Source organism: Cryptomeria japonica, chromosome 3 (genome assembly GCF_030272615.1).
Source record: "Cryptomeria japonica chromosome 3, Sugi_1.0, whole genome shotgun sequence".
In the NCBI taxonomy this organism is placed as follows: Eukaryota; Viridiplantae; Streptophyta; class Pinopsida; order Cupressales; family Cupressaceae; genus Cryptomeria; species Cryptomeria japonica.
In genome coordinates this window covers 189410151-189430627 of record NC_081407.1, presented here as the reverse complement: position 1 = coordinate 189430627, position 20477 = coordinate 189410151, and the positions used below count along the sequence as shown (strand labels likewise).

The 20477-nt window shown below is 34.5% G+C and overlaps 1 protein-coding gene across 1 annotated transcript; it reads right to left on the bottom strand.

The window, feature by feature from the left end:
• Window positions 1–211: 211 nt before the first annotated feature.
• On the bottom strand, window positions 212–18914 carry LOC131037355 (uncharacterized). The gene is made up of 3 exons (XM_057969469.2): window positions 18838–18914; window positions 18436–18581; window positions 212–679 (listed from the first exon to the last, which is right to left on the bottom strand). Exons 2-3 carry the CDS (start codon window positions 18566–18568, stop codon window positions 528–530), a joined length of 285 nt encoding a protein of 94 aa, XP_057825452.1. The 5' UTR covers window positions 18569–18581; window positions 18838–18914; the 3' UTR covers window positions 212–527.
• Window positions 18915–20477: the final 1563 nt, after the last annotated feature.

The window sequence follows — 20477 nt, the reverse complement described above, 5'->3', positions numbered from 1 at the left end:
ATATAACTTCATAATTTCTGTAGCGTTGCCCTACTTTTAGCGCAAAAGGGATCCTTAAATCACTACCAACCATCAGCACTGCTCTTACCAACAAATCAATTGAAAACCTTCATTCCATTTCTATAGATGTCAATTAAAAAATATTTTATGTCTAGATCTACTACAATAATTGTTTCTCTAGCAGAAAATACCAAGGATCAAGTGACAGACATTTTGACAATCATTTCAAATTATTATGTCATAATACCCATTTATCAGTAACATGACTTGCAGCTGTGCTAAATCAAATACATGCAGCAATAATCCTAGACAATTCTTAAAATTTGCACTGATAACATTATTCACCGTAACAGATCATTCAAACAGCTGGATAAGTTGACAGAATTCCAAACAAATTGCATACAATGCGATCTGGTTCAGGATTTTTAAAATCTGAAATGATAAAATTGCTCACCGCTAATAGATCATTCAAACAGGAGGATAAGTTGACATTATTCCAAATAGATGGGCATACAATGTGATATGCTTCAAGATTCTCCTGATGCTGATTTAACTATAAAGTTCTGTCTTCTGATTGGATTCATAACCACTGGAGGACCAGCCGTTCGAGGCCAAGCCTGTAATTTCTTATCTGTTTCTTCTGCCCATTCTTTGTTTGAAACTGTGGAAGGCATAGTACCTGCAAACACAAGAGATACATATTAACTTGAGAACCCCATAACTCCTGAGATTATGCAGAACGTGACATTTGTAAACAATAAACACCTAGATTCCCAAATATACATTTTCACCTAAATGCCCCACAAAAAGTTCTATTTGCTAAAACTGTCATTTTCAGAACTTTTAGAATTAATAGTGTCCTTTTTAAATTATATGATCTACCTAACATCAAAATATAATGTAATCTATAGCCATATTTCTGCTCTTTTGTAACCTATTTCAAAATGGCATCTACATTTGTATTGATAATCTTCCTCCCTCCCTCCATCCAATCATGGATTGAAAGACGAAGATGAAGCCTACAGAAGTCTACCTGGGTCTCACCCTCTGAATGTGAATTCACTGAAAAAGTCAGAACGACAACATTTTTGAAGATTCCATGTTGAATTTCCATCACATGGGCAAATCTCAGCAAAGATAATTAAATCTGGCAGTGTTCTGCTCTCCAGGAAAACTACTACATAACATGCATTTTCAATTTTACTTTCCCTAGTGATTACGATTCTATTAGCCAACTCATCCTTTGACAATTGACCTGAAATAATTGAATGGTTTGCAAGAACCTGCCACAATGTAATGATGCTTACTGATCATCGTTTCTTGGATTGCTACTTTGACCTGCAAGCAATGAACAGTTTGAAAGAGTTCTGCATGCTCTCACAGTACACATGCTTTGGTACATTCCATCGCATGTGCTGTTTTGCACTTTTATCTCTATCTTCAATTTAAATTATTGGTTTCTTGATATAACGAGTATGGCTAAAAAGTTTATGGGACTGAAAAGAGTTTCAAATGTTGATTGTAACTAGGGTATAGGGGTTCGGATTGCCTTAGGGCAACATCCGAACTCCTTTAGGACCGGGTCCTACCCTAATGTGGCCCCATCCTAAATCCACGCTAAAAACACATCAATTAAATATTGCACCAAATAACATTAGCGCCTAAAATATAAGGAGGCCGACTTCAAGAAAGGGCCGACCTTAATAAAGTAAAGAGGCATATAAATAAAGATCATTTTGCAAGTCAACATCATCAAGTTTAAACTTAAATCAGAATGCAAATTAGCTCTGCTGTGCGAACCTAAGGAAGAGGGCAAATTATTCAGTTTGGTGTAATATTGTCCAAGGGGACATAGCATATCTTGAGGCAAGTCATTGAAGCATACAAGGACAGATCTGATATGTCAAGATCAGATTCGAGCTAAGTATTGTACAATTATTTAGAGGAGAATATATAATCTGACCTGTGGGTCTTTCATGCTGGGTTTTTCCTCCTTGGAGGTTTTCCCAGGGTATGCTTGTTTGTCTTCTATCATATTTCTGATTTATGTTGTCTTAATAAGTTCTGCAAATCTGATTACAATCTAGGGCACAATTTAATGCATGTTGGTTCACTAAACTACTGCAAATCTAATACAAATCAGGGCATAATTTAATAAGATAAATCTGATTTTCATACATAGGGTTTAAATTAACATCAAATAGTACACAAGAAAAAGGAGGTTACCTATTCAGACATTAGGCAAAAATGCATGAAAAGAGAAATGAATAAAAACAATCTAGTGGTTTGAAAAGGATGACCGAAAAGTAGTCTCCCTTCAAACATCCAAAATCAAGAAGACTATGGTGCTGAGAGTCCAAACTGTCAAAAGACCTATAACTACTAGTCTTACAATCTTCAACTACAGAAAGAAAAAATAAACTAAGTATCTTGACATGTTAGATGGATACAAGGACACTCTCCCCTTCAGAAGCAGAGCATGCAATACATATTAAACCAGTAAAAAATTGATTTGATGTGTATGTCAGTGTGTTTACTAGTCTTACAATCTTCAACTACAGAAAGAAAAAATAAACAGTATCTTGATATGTTAAAAGCATCTAGCCAAATGATTTTCAGCTTCTGACCGTTTATAAAATCAAGGAAGTAGAATTAAATTTATGTTAGGGATAGCTTTCAAGATATCGCATGAATTAATTTATTTTATTTGCATATCATTGATTGTTAATCTGCATAAAGTTCCTTGTCTAAATTATAGCTGTGGTTATAAATCAAATGTTTCTAGTCTACCAATCCAATATCTCATCTAATTAGTTTGTTCGTCATTATCATCAAAAACAACTATTTAGCAATGCATTGTCATTTATCAGAGCTAACAGAAATATGCCCAACCAAAGATGACTCTCTTCTGCATGGCAAATGTGTCTCTTACAAACTAATGGAGATTTCAGAAGTTTATCATGCCCATATGTACTCAGCTAAGTCATCAAAAAATATGCTACAACTATTTAACTACTTGTTCAACTTTGGAATATTTTAAAACCCCCAACATAGGGTCTCTAAACTAGACCATCATTGCTGGGAAAAAATGCTAAGTACCCCACTACTTTCACCACTTTTTGATCACCAAGATATCGTAAAGAAGAGTTGAGGATAAAATGGCTAGTTGCAATAAGCCACTAAACCAGCATTACTACTAGGAACACAACCCTAAAAAGCACTCTCATATCACTTGGTAGGAACTGACTTGCAAAACATTATTAAACAAAATGTCAAAATCAAGATAAGGTGAAAAAAAGAACACAATGCTTGGATTATAGCTACAAATATGCTTACATTTATGAATCTAGAACAAGTATTGCAAGCTGCTTCAAGGGAGTAACCTCTTTAAGAGCAAAGCTCCAATAAGAAAATATGATTTAAGATGATCTTCTCCTCATTATAACACTAATATATAAGCATCACAACAAATAAGTCATGACGTACAATCATAGTTGCCAAGAGACAGATACTACGACCTATACATCATTTTTCTTTAAAATAGGAGACTAGTACTTGGAGATGCCGGATTATATTTCTTTGAATAAATAATTTATAAAAAAAATAAAAGTGAAATATATAACATTGACTTCAACTTTAAACACTATTGTCTATAACTTGCAAATAACACAAAAACTAATGTTAAATATAAAATCAACTTTCTAAGACTCTAAAGCCTAAGCTGAACAAAAACAAGTAAACAACCAAAATTTACTTTCAAGACTCTAAACTTCACATCCAAAAATAAAGCTTAAACTATTAGATGCGAAACATCACAGAGGTTGAGCAATATGAATTAGAATCCATTTTTTATATTTTTGGTACAAAAAGCAGTAATCAAAATCTATTTTGCCAGATCAATGGTTTTCACAAGACCAACCCATTAGGCAATGGAAATAAGCCACAAGGGACCTCATCCTTTGACCTTTGAAGCAAGAATTTTCTTGATTCCTTCACATGGTTTCTTAGGGAAATCCTTTGTCTAATGGGGGAAGTACCCTTGATCAAATGAGGTGAGGAACTACTTAGGTCCAAACCATTAAGGGCCCTTGGAGTTTCCAACCAAGGAGGAATGAAGATTCCAAAAACACTTGAGAAATTAGATGAGAACAATCACAAAACAAATGGCGACTACAACTTGACTTGGCCTTTTCCTTAAAAAAAAATAGGAAACACATCCTGATATCCAAGACAGCTCTCCCTGCTATTTGGGTACAGCCCATGTAGGATAAATCCACACTTAAAATGAACTCATTACGTAAAACTTAATGTGACATGTGCTAAATAAATCCACACAATTAACATCAACTAAACAACTAAAGTGTGATTATTACAATGCTCATGACAATAAGGGTAGGATATAAGGCTCCTAACAATCTCCAAGAATAAAAATCCCTCGATACAATGGGTTCATTGAAAAATCCTATGAGGCTAATAAAGAGCAAGTGACTAGAGAATTGCTAGGGGTGCAATTGAAGGCTATTGTTTCTAATAATTTAGGTCTAAATTGTTCTAGGGGTCATCCAATTGATCTTCCAGATGGAGACAAAAATCGAGTTGAAAATTAAAGGCCCATTACACAAATGTTGCATCCAAGGTCCTAGCCAATACTCCACTCTCTCTTGTGAAAGATAGTTTCCGATCACTCAAACAAGGTTTGTGGAATTTACATACATTTTAGCTTTCTTGATGGTTTTTTTTTGTTTTTTATTTAAGTTACTTCAAATAAATTTCATGGACTACAAAAACTTGATGATGGATTATGGAGTGATTTGAGGCATTGATGTCCAAAAAGTGAACACATCTTTCCCAAGAGCTACTTCAAAAAAAATCACAGATCATGAAACCTTGATGTTTATTATGGAATATTACTCAATAACCTATGCATTGAGCTAAAAACACCAAGGCAATAATTTGTATGGATTTTATTTACTTCGAGAAAGCATCTGATGGAATAAAATTGATATTTATTAGCTAATGTTGGGGGTTGTTGGTTTCGGATAGAACTTTAGTTCTTCATTTGTTTAGAGATGTTTCTGCTCATGTCAAGATTAAAGGGGAACTTACTGATCCTTTCCCCCTCTAAAGATCTATTCAACAAGAATGTCAATTGTCTCCTTGAATGTTATTGTTGTCAAAGAAAAGCATTTCCTACAAATAAATTCTTCCATACATCCCCACGTCAATGGTAATTTTTCCCTAATTCTGTGAATTTGATTGAAAGTCCAGACTGCTGATGATAAGAATGAATAGGAGATTAATGAGCAAGATTGGGACTGATCAAGGCTCAATAAGTTTGTAACGTATACAGGTATTTTGTTTGCTGAAGCCTTCATTTAAAACATGTAGTGAGTCTTTGAAATAAATCGACGTAACAGTAACCAAATGTCAAAGCCTTTTGTTGTCTATGGTAGTCAGATTGTAGGTATGTCAAGATGAACTTTCTTCTTCTGAAATATACTATGCTTTTTGTGATACTCTCAATAATTGAAATATTGACTTGCCTTCACAAATTGGTGAGATATTTTCTATGGTTGAACAGGAAAGGTATAAAATAACACATGCTATTGCATAGGACACTTTTATGAAGCCCAAAACACTTGGAGGTTTGGGTTTGAATAACCCTGAGAAATGGATTTTGAGGGCCTTCAATGGAGCTGAACCTTGGAAGCTATTAGCTAGGTGTAATATTGCAAATGGAGTCTCTAAAACAAAACCTTAATAGAAAGAACTACACCCATTTACCTTGTTTTCGGGAATGTTTGTAGAATGCAACCCATTGGTTTCAGCATCTTCTGTTCTTTATGGAGAGTTTGAGAATCGATAAAACAGCTTGCAGTCAGAAAAATCAAGATTTATTGGGTCAATACTAGATGCCACGCATTTAGCAACAAAAACAAGCTTGCAGATTGTCATATGTTTCTTGTCTAATTACTGGTTTAGAAAGGAAATTAAGACATTTTCCGACATAATTATTGACGGTAAATTGATCTCTTAGGAAAAGATGTGTTTAAAATCCCTCCCCCATCACAACAATAAAAGGACCTATACCATGTTTACAAAATGTTCTAAAGGGGTGGAATAACCATTCTCTTCCCCAATCATACTATATACATAACAGGAGATACCATCGTTTGCATTGCCTGTGACCCTCAAGAGACTTCCTGGCATCACTCAAACACATCAAAACTCCCAGCTGTCCCCTGCATCAAACAGCTCAAAAAATGATTTTAAAGAAAATCAGGCATTTTTTATATTTGGGCTACTAACCCTAACCCCAATGGTTTATGGATCCCACCCACACCCTAAACACTCACAAAAAGCAATTAATTAAGACCCTTGCCTCAATCCAAATCAATATCAAGTTTCAACAGCAATATACAAAGGCTGCAAGCTGCAAGAGTGAGGGCATTAGGTTGGAAAAGCGAGCAACTGAAAAAGTGAGACCATTAGCCAAGTCTTTGTCAATCGAGTGTGTAATAGGTGTGCACCATGAAGGTCAATGTAGTTTTGAAGGCCTTAATTCAGTGCTCTGCAGCCCCCAAACCCCCACAAGAACCATTGAACATCAACCCTGCTAGGAGCACCACCCCTAAACCCTCACCAGCTACCATCCTCAAATCTAGACCCTTGGTCCCCTTATCCTAAGACTCTGCGGAACATAGGTTTTCACATGTGGACTGAGGCAACAATACCACATACCCACAATTCATAATAGGAATGGCCACACTACACCCATTCAACAGGATAGAGCCTCATTATGCTCTCAACTAAGGACAAGGACACACTCAACTATCCTCCTTTAAAGTTATGAATAGGGATACACACAATTGTCTACAACAAGCAATAGTGGGAATGACTAACTATATTCATGAGCAACAGCACACTCAAATGATTATCTTTAGTGTTGAGAACAACTACACACAACCACCCACAACAACTTGTGACGAGGGGCGGACAACTAAACACATATGACCAGTCAAACTAAGCCTTGTTGATCTATATTACAAATTGTGAAGACGGAAAAACTCAACTATTCAAAAACAATATTAAGGTGCCTCCACTTCATATATATATCTTAGTCTTTAGTCAATTTGAGCCTTACTAAAACCTTCTTCTCACCTGTGCAACATAAGTATGGTCTTCGTTGTTGTCATCTTTAGCTATAGCTTTATAATCTTTTCACTTTGGTTTGCCACTAAAACATTAATCCAATCTTTGAGCTAGTAGCTAACATAAGGCAATGCATTATCCTCTCCTCATGTGGTCACCAACCACCTGAAGAACTCAACTCACTCAATTAGGATGATCATGATGGTCCTATGGTCTCACTGCATGAAGTTCCAAGATGGTTCTAGCAACATTTTTCCTGGTACTTGTCACCTCCATAGGAATTGGATCCGGTTTGTGTACTTCATGGCAAGTTTGATGTGTTTTGGGGAACAGATTTTTGCAAGCTGGAGAATATGCAGGGTATGCAACATTCATGTGCAGGCTTGCTCATAGTAGCAACATTGTTGATTGCAGCAAGAGATGAAAACAAAAATGTCTCTTTGTGGAAAGTCATGAAATTGTTATGACAGTTTTTGGTACCACATGGTATCCCAATTTTTGGAAAAATCTTGATTTTTGGGCATTTCTTATTCTTTGTTAGCTCACAGATGCATTGTAAAGCTATGTATAGCTTATTCTGAAATAAATTAATCATCTTAGTTTCATTTGATGAATGTTAAGAGGGCTGTAGTAGGGGATTGTGCACTGTAATTTTATGAATTTTATGGCAGTTGTAAAACACATAAGCAGAGGAGTAATCAGAAAGAAGTTTTAGTGATCATTTGAGCTAAAGACCAAAGGTAATCAAGCTCCTAAGTAAAGTCTGTGTGGCTTAGACCATTATTACATACCATTTTGGAGTACTTAGAGAAATTTTGCTCACATTTTACCCGGATTTTTCTACACAAACTCAGATTCTCCGAGACATATCAGTCCCTTACTCTATTTTGGTGGTGTTCTCTAATTTATTTACATTTCCTTGCTTGTTCATGCTCAGTAAATTCAGTAATCTATGCTCTCTCTAAGATCTAATCCATATGTTGATGACTTTGGTGTCATACAACTAACAGAGTTTAAAGATTATGTGCTATCAAAATTGCACTCAGATACAAGAATTATAAGGATTTACGGATGAATTGTAATGCAGGAAAACAATTGTATCTTACAAAATTTAGCAGGAGCTAAATCCTTTTGCCACACAACTTAGACTACATTTTTACATAATCTGTTAAGATTTAACCGGAATCTACCTCGCAGATAAAAAGTTAACAGAATTAATGCTATTTCTTTGGGCAAGAATTTGAACATAGACTACACTAGGGAATGCTATGTGGTTAATTTTTAGCAAATTAGTCCCTCCCAATGAGAAAATATTAAATTTACACAATTTCAGGCTATTTTGAAGACAATATATTTAAATAAAAAATCAGAAGTTTAAAAATGTTTTAAGAAACCAGCATGCTTGATTCTTGCTGCACTTTGAGGCTGTTCGTGAGTACTTACTTTATGTTGTTACATTTCAAAAGGCTTGTAACACATTTCTCCCTTTGTTCTTTTACTTTTACTCACTTACATTCCCAGAAAGAAAAACTTCTATACCCACTGGCACAAATAATTGTATTCACTTGATCGGACATATTTTTAGTAAGCAAATGCACTTTAAAAAGAAAGCATCTCTTCAATTCACCAGTGACTATGGATTGCTGCAAGCATATTCTATCACTATATAGAGGAACTACTCTGCGATGCAAAATGCTCATACACTTTGAACTGCTGTTTGCTGTTCTCCCACATTTTTTTAATTAAAAAAACTTATGATGATTTTTGTCAAATTCTAGTTTGGTAGGGCATTCATGAGATCATCAGATGTAACAGACTATTTTTTTTGTTCTGTAGCACTCTTTTGTTTTGTTATCTTACACTTGGGTTCTCAGAACTCTAACCACACAACAAACCTGCACTTAAACAACATAGTAACAAACTATTTACAATGTAAATTACTCATCAAACAAAGTAATCTCAACCATTTTTTATCAAAACGAATAACTATCATCAATCAAGGCAACAAAACTAAAAATGGAGCTGCCCTTCATAAAACATCTTATTCTTTCATCACAGAATGATTCATCTTCAAACTCTTCATGGAATTTTAGATCTTGGCTCACATCTGCACCAGTACCAAACGATAGAAAGAATTAAAAGCAAATGTACCTGCCCATATTTTTTATTCAATTTTGACAAGTATCAGATACAATTTCATTGCCCTATTTAATTAGGAAACAAGATCACTGTTGTTTCACCTAATTCTATTCTACACAAGTGTTGTTACAACCCCACAACAACATAACTAATATGGGTTAAAATAATAAATTATTTAATGTACTATATCCTAAATTATTTATCTCACCATTTACTTTGGTGTAATGATTCGTAACACTTATCCACTATTCAGTGTTTTGCAGGATATTTCTTGTGTGCATGAACTTATAGGGAAGAGGTTTTTGAATTAGCCAGCATCCTAGTAAGCTTATGTGCAAATATTAGTGGCCCACAAGGATCTGTCACTTAGGCCTAACAACACATTTGAGACATTTCAAGGATGGGAAACTTACATTTTCTTTTTGGGGGGAGACATCTGGGGGATGTCCAAAGCATCCTCTACAACCCCTCTGTAAAAATTAGAGCAACAAGAGGAGTCATTTTAAAAATAAATAACAATGTGAAGAGGACCAAACAGAGTAGCAAGTCAATTCTAAGACTATCTCTACTCACAACATTTTGTTGCCTAGGATCAGCCATCTTCCATTGCGAGCAAGGTTTTTGTAACCCTAACCAACCCGCTTGTTTCCTCCTCATTCTAATCACAATCATCATTACTTGAATTTGCAAATATTGATGAAATATGGCTCAAAATATCATTCAAAGCCAAATGCCATGCTGCACTTGGACCATGCAAATCTACTCCCTCAACAACCTCAAACGCCTTTGTCCCCCTGCTAGAGTCCACACCAATGGTCAAGGTTCCTACAAAAAATGTCATCCATTCTATTGACACATTTATGGATTGTGCCCCAATTGATCAATTCATTTGGCTTTTGCCAAAACTCCTTGCCCTAGAAAAATGGATTTCCTCAAATTGAGGATCTAAACACTAGGCATAATAAATTTTATCATGTGGCCATGTAATGTCCCCTACTAGGAGAGCTACCAGTTTACCAATAATTAGCATATATTATTATACATTACTATGCTTTAATTCATATTCCTTAAATTATTGTATGAATTAGTATTCATATGTGTGTGTGTGTGTATAGGGTCTATTCATTGATTATTATTCCAAATAGAATGCAGGCCTAAATCACAAACATTAAAACATGAGCGTGGCATACTGATATGCAGCAACCGTAGTTGGCTACCACTGATCCAATTCGAACTTTCTTTCTTAATCGCTGACCCTTGCAATCAAGGTTCCATCTCATGTATATAGTTATTCACTTGCAACAGATCTAGCCAAGTAGGCAATTCCTTCAATGTGCAGATCCCGTTAAGGATAATAGATAAAAATAAGTTTTCCTAATCCATGCCTCCCGTTGAAGTGATAAGGACTGCTTTCTTACATCTTAGTAAATGATGAGTTACATTGCAATAGACAGGACTCGTGCCTATTCATCATCGCCTCCCTTCCTTATACTGATCGCATCACCTTCATACATAATTCGGTCTGATTATGGTAATCGCTGATAACTAATTATTACCGGGACTTCTCATAGCTTAATCACAACCGCTGACAATAACCTTGATTATTATATCTTCTCTAATTATCGATTAGGTATTCTTGAAAATGTAGTTAAGGGATATTGATCATCATCACTATAGCTGTTACTTAATATGAATTTCGTGCTTGTCGATTTCTGTTATTATCGATGATTAACCTTCTGACGATATCCATTGTAATCGATGGCTAAGATATTTATCTTAATCAATTACTGATGCTTGTCTAGCATTCGCTGTTAATACTGACCAATCTTATTAAACCTTGATTGACTATCTTTTTTGATGCTTGATTAGCATTACTTAGATTGATATCCGCCACTCAACAGTTATTCTTTGCTTATCAATTCAGGATAAGAGGTCGATGAGTCCATTACTGCCATTCGATGATATTCAAGACTAATTATTGATTAGTCGATATTATAATTTATTTATTTCTTGACTGTTCATCGGTGTCGGAGTTTTATGGTTACCATACGATTTTGAAACTTACTTTCAAATTTGTCTCCATAGGAGACTTCCCGAATTTGAATGGTCTCAAAGAACTAATCTTTGATTGGACGGGGACATCACCATTTTTTAAGCATCTTGACGAGCGACTTATTAATGTTAAATAGTATCGATTTAAGATGATTAATCATGAACATTGATAATGATTGATGAACAGTTATAAAAGATGTGACTTGGTTAAGGGTATGCATAACTTTTTTTTATTCAAATATTTTAAAGAATATTATATTTAATAAATATTGATAAATATTATTTAAATAATTTAAAAATATTATTATTAGTAATTAAATATTAATAAGTATTAATATATTAATAATTATAATGGCTTCATTAGGTTACGTATAACGATCAAGGAGAGGACATGACAGGCCATGGGTACTTCATAGTTATTTTTGAATCCAAAGAGGAGTAAGATTCCATCTTTCAAGGTGGCCCCTAGTTTATGGGCTCTAGTGCTTTACAAAACTTCAATTCTGGTCATTTTTTATCATATGGGATGTGCCCAAGGAAGTGCCAATTTGGATAAGGCTCCCTTTTCTACTGCTACACCTCTAGGATAAACCCTTTTTAGATCTTATTGGTGTTTACAATGGGAAATTTCTTGACTTAATCTCTCACCAATTACTTAATGTTGCTTGTGCATACTCAATTCTTAATCTATTAACAACTACCTTTCAAATGCCTATCTTGTTATGAATATGACCATTTCTCCAAGTTGCTCCCTCGATCAAGAAGCTCAAGCTAGGAAGGATCTACTTGGTAATGATGGATTTCAAAAAGTTCAAAACAAGAAGAAGAATATAAGGTCTAGAATCACAAAACTACACCCACAAGCTCAAATCCTTATGAGAACTAAAACAAATTTGTTGCATGTATTTCACCCAAAGAAAAAGACAATTTAGTCCAAACTAAAACTTGTAGAGGGGTCTACGAACAAGTTATCTAGGAAGCCACTCAAGAAGAAATGTTAGTCTCTCACTAATGCTATAAGAAGACCCAATTAAAGAACAACTTGATAAAGCAAATAGAGTAAAATAGGCTAAATGGTTGAAGATATCATTGTTCCTAGAACCAGACCTGATCTTATTCTTACCAAATCGTCTACCAAATTGGGAAGGAAAACAAATCAAGAAATTGGCCTTCAAAAACAAAGAATAATGTAGCAGCTAAGGTCCAAGTAACTCTGGACGCTTTCTCCAAAGGAAACCCTCTACAAAATAATATTGTTTTCATGGTATTGTCAAGGCTTAGGCAATGCCCCAATAAGAAACTACCTCAAGGATCTCATCAAAGGCCACTGCCCTTTTTATAGGAATTCAAGAAACCAAACTAGATCAAAAAAGTGTTTTTGATACTTCAAGATCTATCTGTAACAAATCTGGATGTTGAAATTATCAGTGCCAAAGGAGCCTCTAGAGACCTCCTAATAGCTTGGAACACTAAAAACACCTATGATACTAAAAACACTAAAATTCCTACTCACTTCTAGAGATGTTAGTAATGCTGTGCAAATAAACACCTATGATACTAAAAACAGAATCTTCTCAATTCTTCAATTTGTTCATGTTGGTCTGAGTCCCTTTCAATATTTGGGTACTCCTATGAGCTTTAAACTAAAGAGCTACTACTTAAACCTTTTGGAAAAAACTGAAGATCACATTCTAAATTTCAACAATGGATTACTTAATTTTGCTCGCACATTGGTTTCAATTAAATCACTTATCTCTAGCCTTCCTATTTATCATGCTCATTTTTCTATTCCTTGTACTTTAGATTAAAAACTTTAGCATTTTTATGGCAAAGGGGCAAGCAAAATCATCTGAAGAAACTTCATCATGTTGACTGAAACAAAATTAAAAAAGAAAAGCTGCATTGTAGTTTTGGCATTTGATCTGCAATCACCATGAGCACTACTCTTCAAGAAAAGCTTGTTTACACCTTGTTAAATCCTCCAATGACTGCTTGGAAACAAATTCTTGTTCATCAATATGGTGATGGCAAAAATGGTATGTGTCTACTCAATAGCATTCTTCAAATGCCAAGTGATCTAAACTCTAGTCTTGATTGTCAGATCTGTTGAGTTAATTAAAATAAATATTTCTTGGTATCCTAAAAATAGTCACAATTTTAGATGGTGGGACAAGCCTGTTTAAGATAACAGACCCTCTAAGATCCCCTTATGCCCAATGTCTTCTCTCATCCATGAACCAACTTGGATTTGAAAAGCTTGCTCTCCTCCTTGTGTAAAATGCCTCACTGATTTCTTCAAATTTGTCACTATCTTTCTCATTCATTTTGTCAAACACTTTGCATGCTTCCTTAGGAAAAAGGGTTTTCTTTGCAAATTTTGGTATGTTCAGATTTGTGAATGTTTCATTCCATAACGATGAAGCCAATGAATGATAAATTAATAAACAAAATAACATAGATTCACATGCTGGAAAGATAATGGAAAATCTGAGAATCAAATCGACTAATATAAATCTGAAAACAAGTTATTAACAGATCTGACCTTAATTCCTTGGAAAGCTACAATGCTGATATAAAATAATAAATCTGACTATACAACTTGCTCAGTTCTGCAGTTACAGACCTTACATCAGCAATACCAGCTGTCCTTGAAAAAGTCTGAACAATGGAGAAGAAAGGGACAGTTCTCGAGCAGCAAATCAATCTTCAGACAACAGCAGATAACTCCTCTTTCTGCTTATTACAGTATGTGTAATGTCCCCTTTTGGAAGGACACTAAATCTTAACCAATATACTTGTAGAATTATTGCAGGTTATGTATTTCCAGTCTGCTGTGGTGATTTGGACAGATTCAATTCGATGTTGTTTCCCTCTTTAAATGCACAGGTCTGCTGTTTATATCAATCCGATCTGCTGCCTTTACTCAGATATATGTGTGTGTGTGTGTGTGTGTGAATGAGAATCCTTTCTATTCCATCAGGTCTGATTCTCTGGTTATTGATTTAACGAATCCTCTTCTTTTCCTTTGATGCCTGCTTTATTATTGTTTGCAGATTTGTATTTGTGTTCTGATCTCTTTGATAAATGTTCATATCATTCTTCCAGATTTTCTTATAATTTTGATTTAGGTCTGCCACTAAATCTGCTTTAACGCTTCAGATATTTTGTTCTATTCCATGGATCCTTCTTTCTCAAAAGAAAACTTCTCCACTTTATATTCTCCAATGTAAGGGAGAGTCACACCTCTTCTTAAAGGTCACAACCTTTCACAATTACCACCCTTCGAAAGGGTCACAACCTTTCATCGGTGCTGCCCCTTTGAAAGAGTCACTTAGTTATCTTCTTCCCATTAATGCTTCCTTAATTCCTTTTACTCCCTTCTTTCTTCCTTTTTTCCTTTTCTCCCCAAACGAAGTTCTCTTCTCTCCCTTTCATATCTCATGTTTGAGGGAGTCACAACTTTTCACTCCATGCCTTTTGACCATTCATTAAACTTAACTAGCTTTTGATTATATTAATTTTTATTTTTATTATTTTATATTTTAGTTTATTATTATTAATTATTGATAAATTCTATTTCAACAAGGGGGCATTACAGTATGACTGTAACTTCATAAAAACCTTCAACATGTAACAAAAATGTCTTATGAAGACTTGCAGCAATGCAACGTCTGTCTTGAACCTGTTATGGGTAAGTTAGCACCCTGTTTTCACTCCAAAAATCCCACATGCTGGCCAACTGTGAAGTAGCCTGTCTAAGGGCGATTCCTTCTAGAAAAATCAAATTCAACCAAAACCCTGCAAATAGCCTATGAGAATGGTTCACCCAGCTGAGGAAAATGTTTTGGAAAAACACCCAAAAGCATAAGAGTAATGTCCTAAAACACACGTACAGCCAGGTCTTGAAGAAAAACTTCCAAAACCCAAATCTCACCAAAAATCTCAGTATTTTGTCTTCATAGAAGACCTCACAAGTTTCTGAAAATATCCCCATCTGATCCTTGAGGTGCAACTGTGAATCCTGAGATGAACCAACCAAAATACCCAAGGGTTTTCATACTAGGGCACGCTGAAACTGCAAAAACAAGCTCTCCCCAATTCTCTGAAAGAAAAATCAAAACCAAGATGTCCAAAAGACTTGCTCTCATCACTTTTTAAAGATTCAGCTGGATCTTCTAGAAAGATCTAATTTAACCTCCTTAAAGTTCTAGAAACTTTATTTAAGAAAGTGACACTATAATATCTAATTTATTTTTTAATTTAAGTCACTTTAATAAAATTAATTAAAACCAAGTTATCCTTAAGATTTAATTTTATTGAGACAACTTTTCAAATAATTAACTTTATTTATTTATTCCCTTATAATTGCCCACCCTAGCCTACAGGGATAAAATAGGCTAGAAATCTCCACTAAATGTTCACTCAGAAAAAGGGAACGTTACACATTGATTGGGAAGGAAATTATCCAAAGTGATTGTCCGTTAATGGGCTTGCCAAGGAGCATCAAAGTGAGTGGTTGCTCAATTCATGGGCATTATTTCTCTAGATCTAGATGACAAAGATAGTCTAATTTAAGGCAAGATAAACAACAAAAGATGCTACACGGTCTAGACTAGAGCTCACTCTATTCATGAAGGGGAACCTCTTGACCACTTTTTGAATAGCATATGGGACTTCAACATCACTCCCAAAATTAAAATGTTTTAACGGTTAGCCCAATAGAATAAGATGCTCCCCAAAGAGAACCTCATCAAAAGAGGCATCTTGTGACTTCATATCTGTTTCAGATGTTTTAAAGATTGTGAAACTCAAACTCACCTCCTTTTTGCTATGAAGAAGCCTCCTCTATTTATATATCTCTATCTTCAATTTAGGAGTCTACTTCCAAAATAGACTGAATTTAAAAATCTGTACTAATCCGCATCCAAAACAAATTGAAATTAGAATTTTTTTACTAAACAGATCAACTTATAAGCAAGCCTCTAATTAAATTTTTATGGTCTTCTTTACCATTCTTATGCATGTGATTCATTTGGATTGCCAAGAATTAAAAAAAAAAATCAAAAACATTGTTACCCAAAAGAACACTCTCATCTATAGGATTCAGCATGCTATCATGGAAAATTTGAAAACCCACTTCAAAAAGAAATAATAATTAGATCTGCAATCTAGAATAGAATTTCACCTACTCAAAAATTAGAATCTTGAGTATTTCATCAACTCTCCAGCTGGCTGCCCCCTCAAAAAATACACTTAAGCTATCCCACGCTCTTTTTCTATGGGGCCTCAAAGACCAATCCTTGTACTGCTGCTGCAAGAGCTGTGCTATGGTCTGGACCTCAACTCAAGATTTTGAAATTCATATTGAATTTAGGATACGCCTTAAATAATGATGCTAAACTTATCGACTGCAAAATTGGCCTTTCCCTTGCAGTCAAAGAAAAGCTCAAGAATCTAACCATTTTTGGTAATTCCAAGTTTATAATCCAGAGAATTGTTGGTAACCAAGTGGTCAGGTCTGTTCAGCTTCATCTTTTGTTAACCTGGATTTTAAAGATCCTACAAAAATTTGACCAAATCAATTGGCAGTATATCTCTAGAAAATTAAACCATCTTGCTGACAAAAATATCAATGAAGGTATCCAGTTATGACCCCTTTCGGCCTGTATAAATAAATTCCAAACTTTGATGATTTCTAGGTATCCCACTGGCTACACTGAACCTCTCCAAAGACCGATTTATTTTGTTTCTCCTGATGATGTCTCAAGTACTTTTCGTACCATATCTTTTTAATTAAATATACGGTATAACATTACTTTTATTTAAAAAATGTTAAGAGAAATAACAGTTCTGAAAATAAAATTTTAAAAAAAATAAATAGCAAATAAAACCTAACAGGGGCCCAACAAGGGGTCCCGCCCTAAAATACACCTAAAATCCTGAACCCAATGCCATCCCCGAAACCACTTCAACCCTGAACTCTTAAAACTTCAGTTTCCGTTAGTTTATTTAGATTGGATTTAATTACTTCTTATACATTTAGAATTTAAAACAATATTAATTTTTCATATTATTTTAATAACCATACCACCAAACTCTGAGGAACACTGATTAATTTCTACTAAGAGAACAAGTCTTTGCATTAATATGGATGTAAATTTGTGTAATGGACTAGAGGATTATCTAATCATAGGAGGGTGCATAGCTTTTCCATTGATGCTATAAACCTTTTTATTCTTTAATGTGGACTTCACTAAGTGATAAAAAATGACTTTTCTCCACTACTACATTTTTGTAATTTTGAAGATGACAATTTCCACACATGTTCAGATCTGCTGTTCTCCTATATCTTGTACCGTTTCAAACTTCCGGCGCTGCTTCAAACTTCTGGGTAGGGGCTCCATTAATGGATCGCATCAACTATTTTTTAAATTGAATACTTAAATTATTAAAAAAAGCCCATACACCTAGTTAATTTTTTACCATGAAAAAAAAAATAAAGATATTATACATCATTGACTATGATGAGTTGGAGTTCAGTTTTTTCTGGAATTAACTGCATGTGTACATTGTTTCCCAACGTTTCAAATCATTCTCCCGGATGCATCTTTACAGAATTTATTAGGATAAGTCAACAATTAATTGGAGGATATGTATTTTATACAAATGGCCCATTATGCCTTGATGAATAAGATATAAATTATACACGCTATCAGGGCTTTAGTATGATCCCAACATAAATGAAAGAATTTGACAAGCAGTTTTTTCAAATGCTTTATAACCTAATTAGTAATTCCTTGCTCAACCGACCAACTAAAATTCATTTGTGTTGATCAGGAAAACTAATACATCCAATTCTAGTTGTGGAATTTGCAAACAGATGAGATCAGATGCAAATGCTGGGTGAATTTGAGAGAAGAGATAACCCTCGGTCATGGCACCCACCCTGCAGGATTCCCCATGAAGAGAATTTACCGATAAAAAAGTCCACTACAGCTTAACCCTACAGTCACAATAACCCTAACCCTGACTAAAATCCTGCCACAGTTAACTTAAGATTCAGAAATGAGTGAGAGTGAGAGTATAACAGACCTCCAAAAATCTTCCTCGTACTCGTCAAATCATAGAAGAGATAGGAAACCGCTAGAGCCCCAGTCAAAGACGATATTATGACCTTTGCAGACATCTTCAGATCAACCTTCAATACAACAGTTTGTACAGACATCAAACTTTAATCTCTGGCATAAATGTAGGCATTCACACTTGTTTCGTTATTTATTGGGAAATATACGCTTAGGGCACAAATTGTCAGCCTTAAAAGCCGTAATTTAAAAACGACGGATTATTCTAACATAAAAAATTTAAAATTTATTTAAACGAAAACAGGCTACAAAGCAGGATTGCCAATCTTCAAAAAACTCATGCCATACCAGTTCGAAAAATTCATGAAACACGATGGATCTTTGCGTGCGTTTGAGAAGAAATGGAAAATACCTGGACCGCACAGAGTTGCGTTTTCAACCTCCGCCGAAGATAAAGCCGTGGAATACCCTCCTCCTTTCTCAAGCGTCGAATAGATTATAGTTTGCCTTTAAGAACTCTGTAATCCCTTATTTTAGTTTTTAATAGATTAAAGGGCAATTTTTAGGAAATATTCCAAATAAACTATATTTAGTTTTTAATAGATTAAAGGGCAATTTTTTTAGCAAATATTCCAATAAACTATATTTTAGCAAATAAGGCAACAAGCATTTCTTGCAAGGTTATATTTTGGGGATGAGTTTGTAGAGGGTCTAGTTGGAGGAGATTTGAGAAGCCAAAATCAAAGGATGAGGTCTCTTTACATTTCCAAAAAGATTTAAATATAAGTGTTATATTTGTGATGATGAGATCTATGAGTAGATGGGATTATATTATACAAGAGTTTTATACTAATTACAGTTCAACAAATTATCATCAAGGGATCAAGTTGAAGAGGTCAAATTCAAAGGATGAGGCTTGAGAGGCCATAATTAAAGAATGATGTTCATCTTCATTACCAAAAAGATTTGAACACCACAACTCAAGTGTTGCTACTATGAGAGCTTATCATTTGCATTGCACTCGCATGTAACAAAGAAAATAGTATTTAATCTATATGTGCATAGAGTTGTAATGATGAAAATTGCATGCATCTGCCCTTTCCCTTTATGTTTTAAGCCTACTTCAACTAAGGTGTCCTTTGTGAAATAACAAGTCTGCAAGTGGTGTTTTCTTGTGTGAAATTTGACTCATGAATTTACCCTCTCTTACTCCTAGAGTCACTCATCCCTAAGAATTGGTTTCATTCCTTAGATTTCACATTTTCCACATGTTGGTAAATATATTTGTCACCATGGGTTTCAAAGTGATTCGCCCAATAAGAAGTGACCAATGTCCCAATAGTTGGATAAGTTATTACTACAACTTTCCTCTATGTTCGAGAGGGGCGATTCCCAAGTACAAAAGGAGAAAAGACAAAAATAAAGGAAAATGATTAGTAGAAACCCCAAGGGTGGACATACGAGTGCCAACTAAGATTTCACAACAAATAACAAATTAAAAGGTGTTTTTATCACAAAATATGTTTTACTATGCAATGATGATGAAAGAAGGATAATAAATACAAAGAAATAAATTGTCTCGACATATTCAAACCAAGATACAATTGTATAGATTGTTTGAATGGGTGGCCAATGGTTTCTACAATTACACAAATGGGTTACCAATTTAACATATGAAAAATCAACAATAATAACTTGAAAACACATTTAGGACATACAAACCAAGTGCATTCTTTACTATCTATTTAAATTATACAATTTAAAAAAATCTTAGGTACAAAGTGTTAAGCCAAAAGTCCTGATACAATCTCTTTGAAAGGTTCTTCTCAAAATTTTGGGCCCTCTATAAGTCCCCCTTTTACAATAGCAAGAGCCTTGTATTTATAAACTTATTCCCCATAATTACTTTATAACTACTTCTTAACTACCTTTGAAATATAATATTTTAAAAAATGATAAACGTTATTTGGTTAGGATTTTCATCACTTTTACGAAAATAAGGTTCATTTTCTAACTTCTAGTTACAATAAGTGACATAAGTTACTTCTGCAA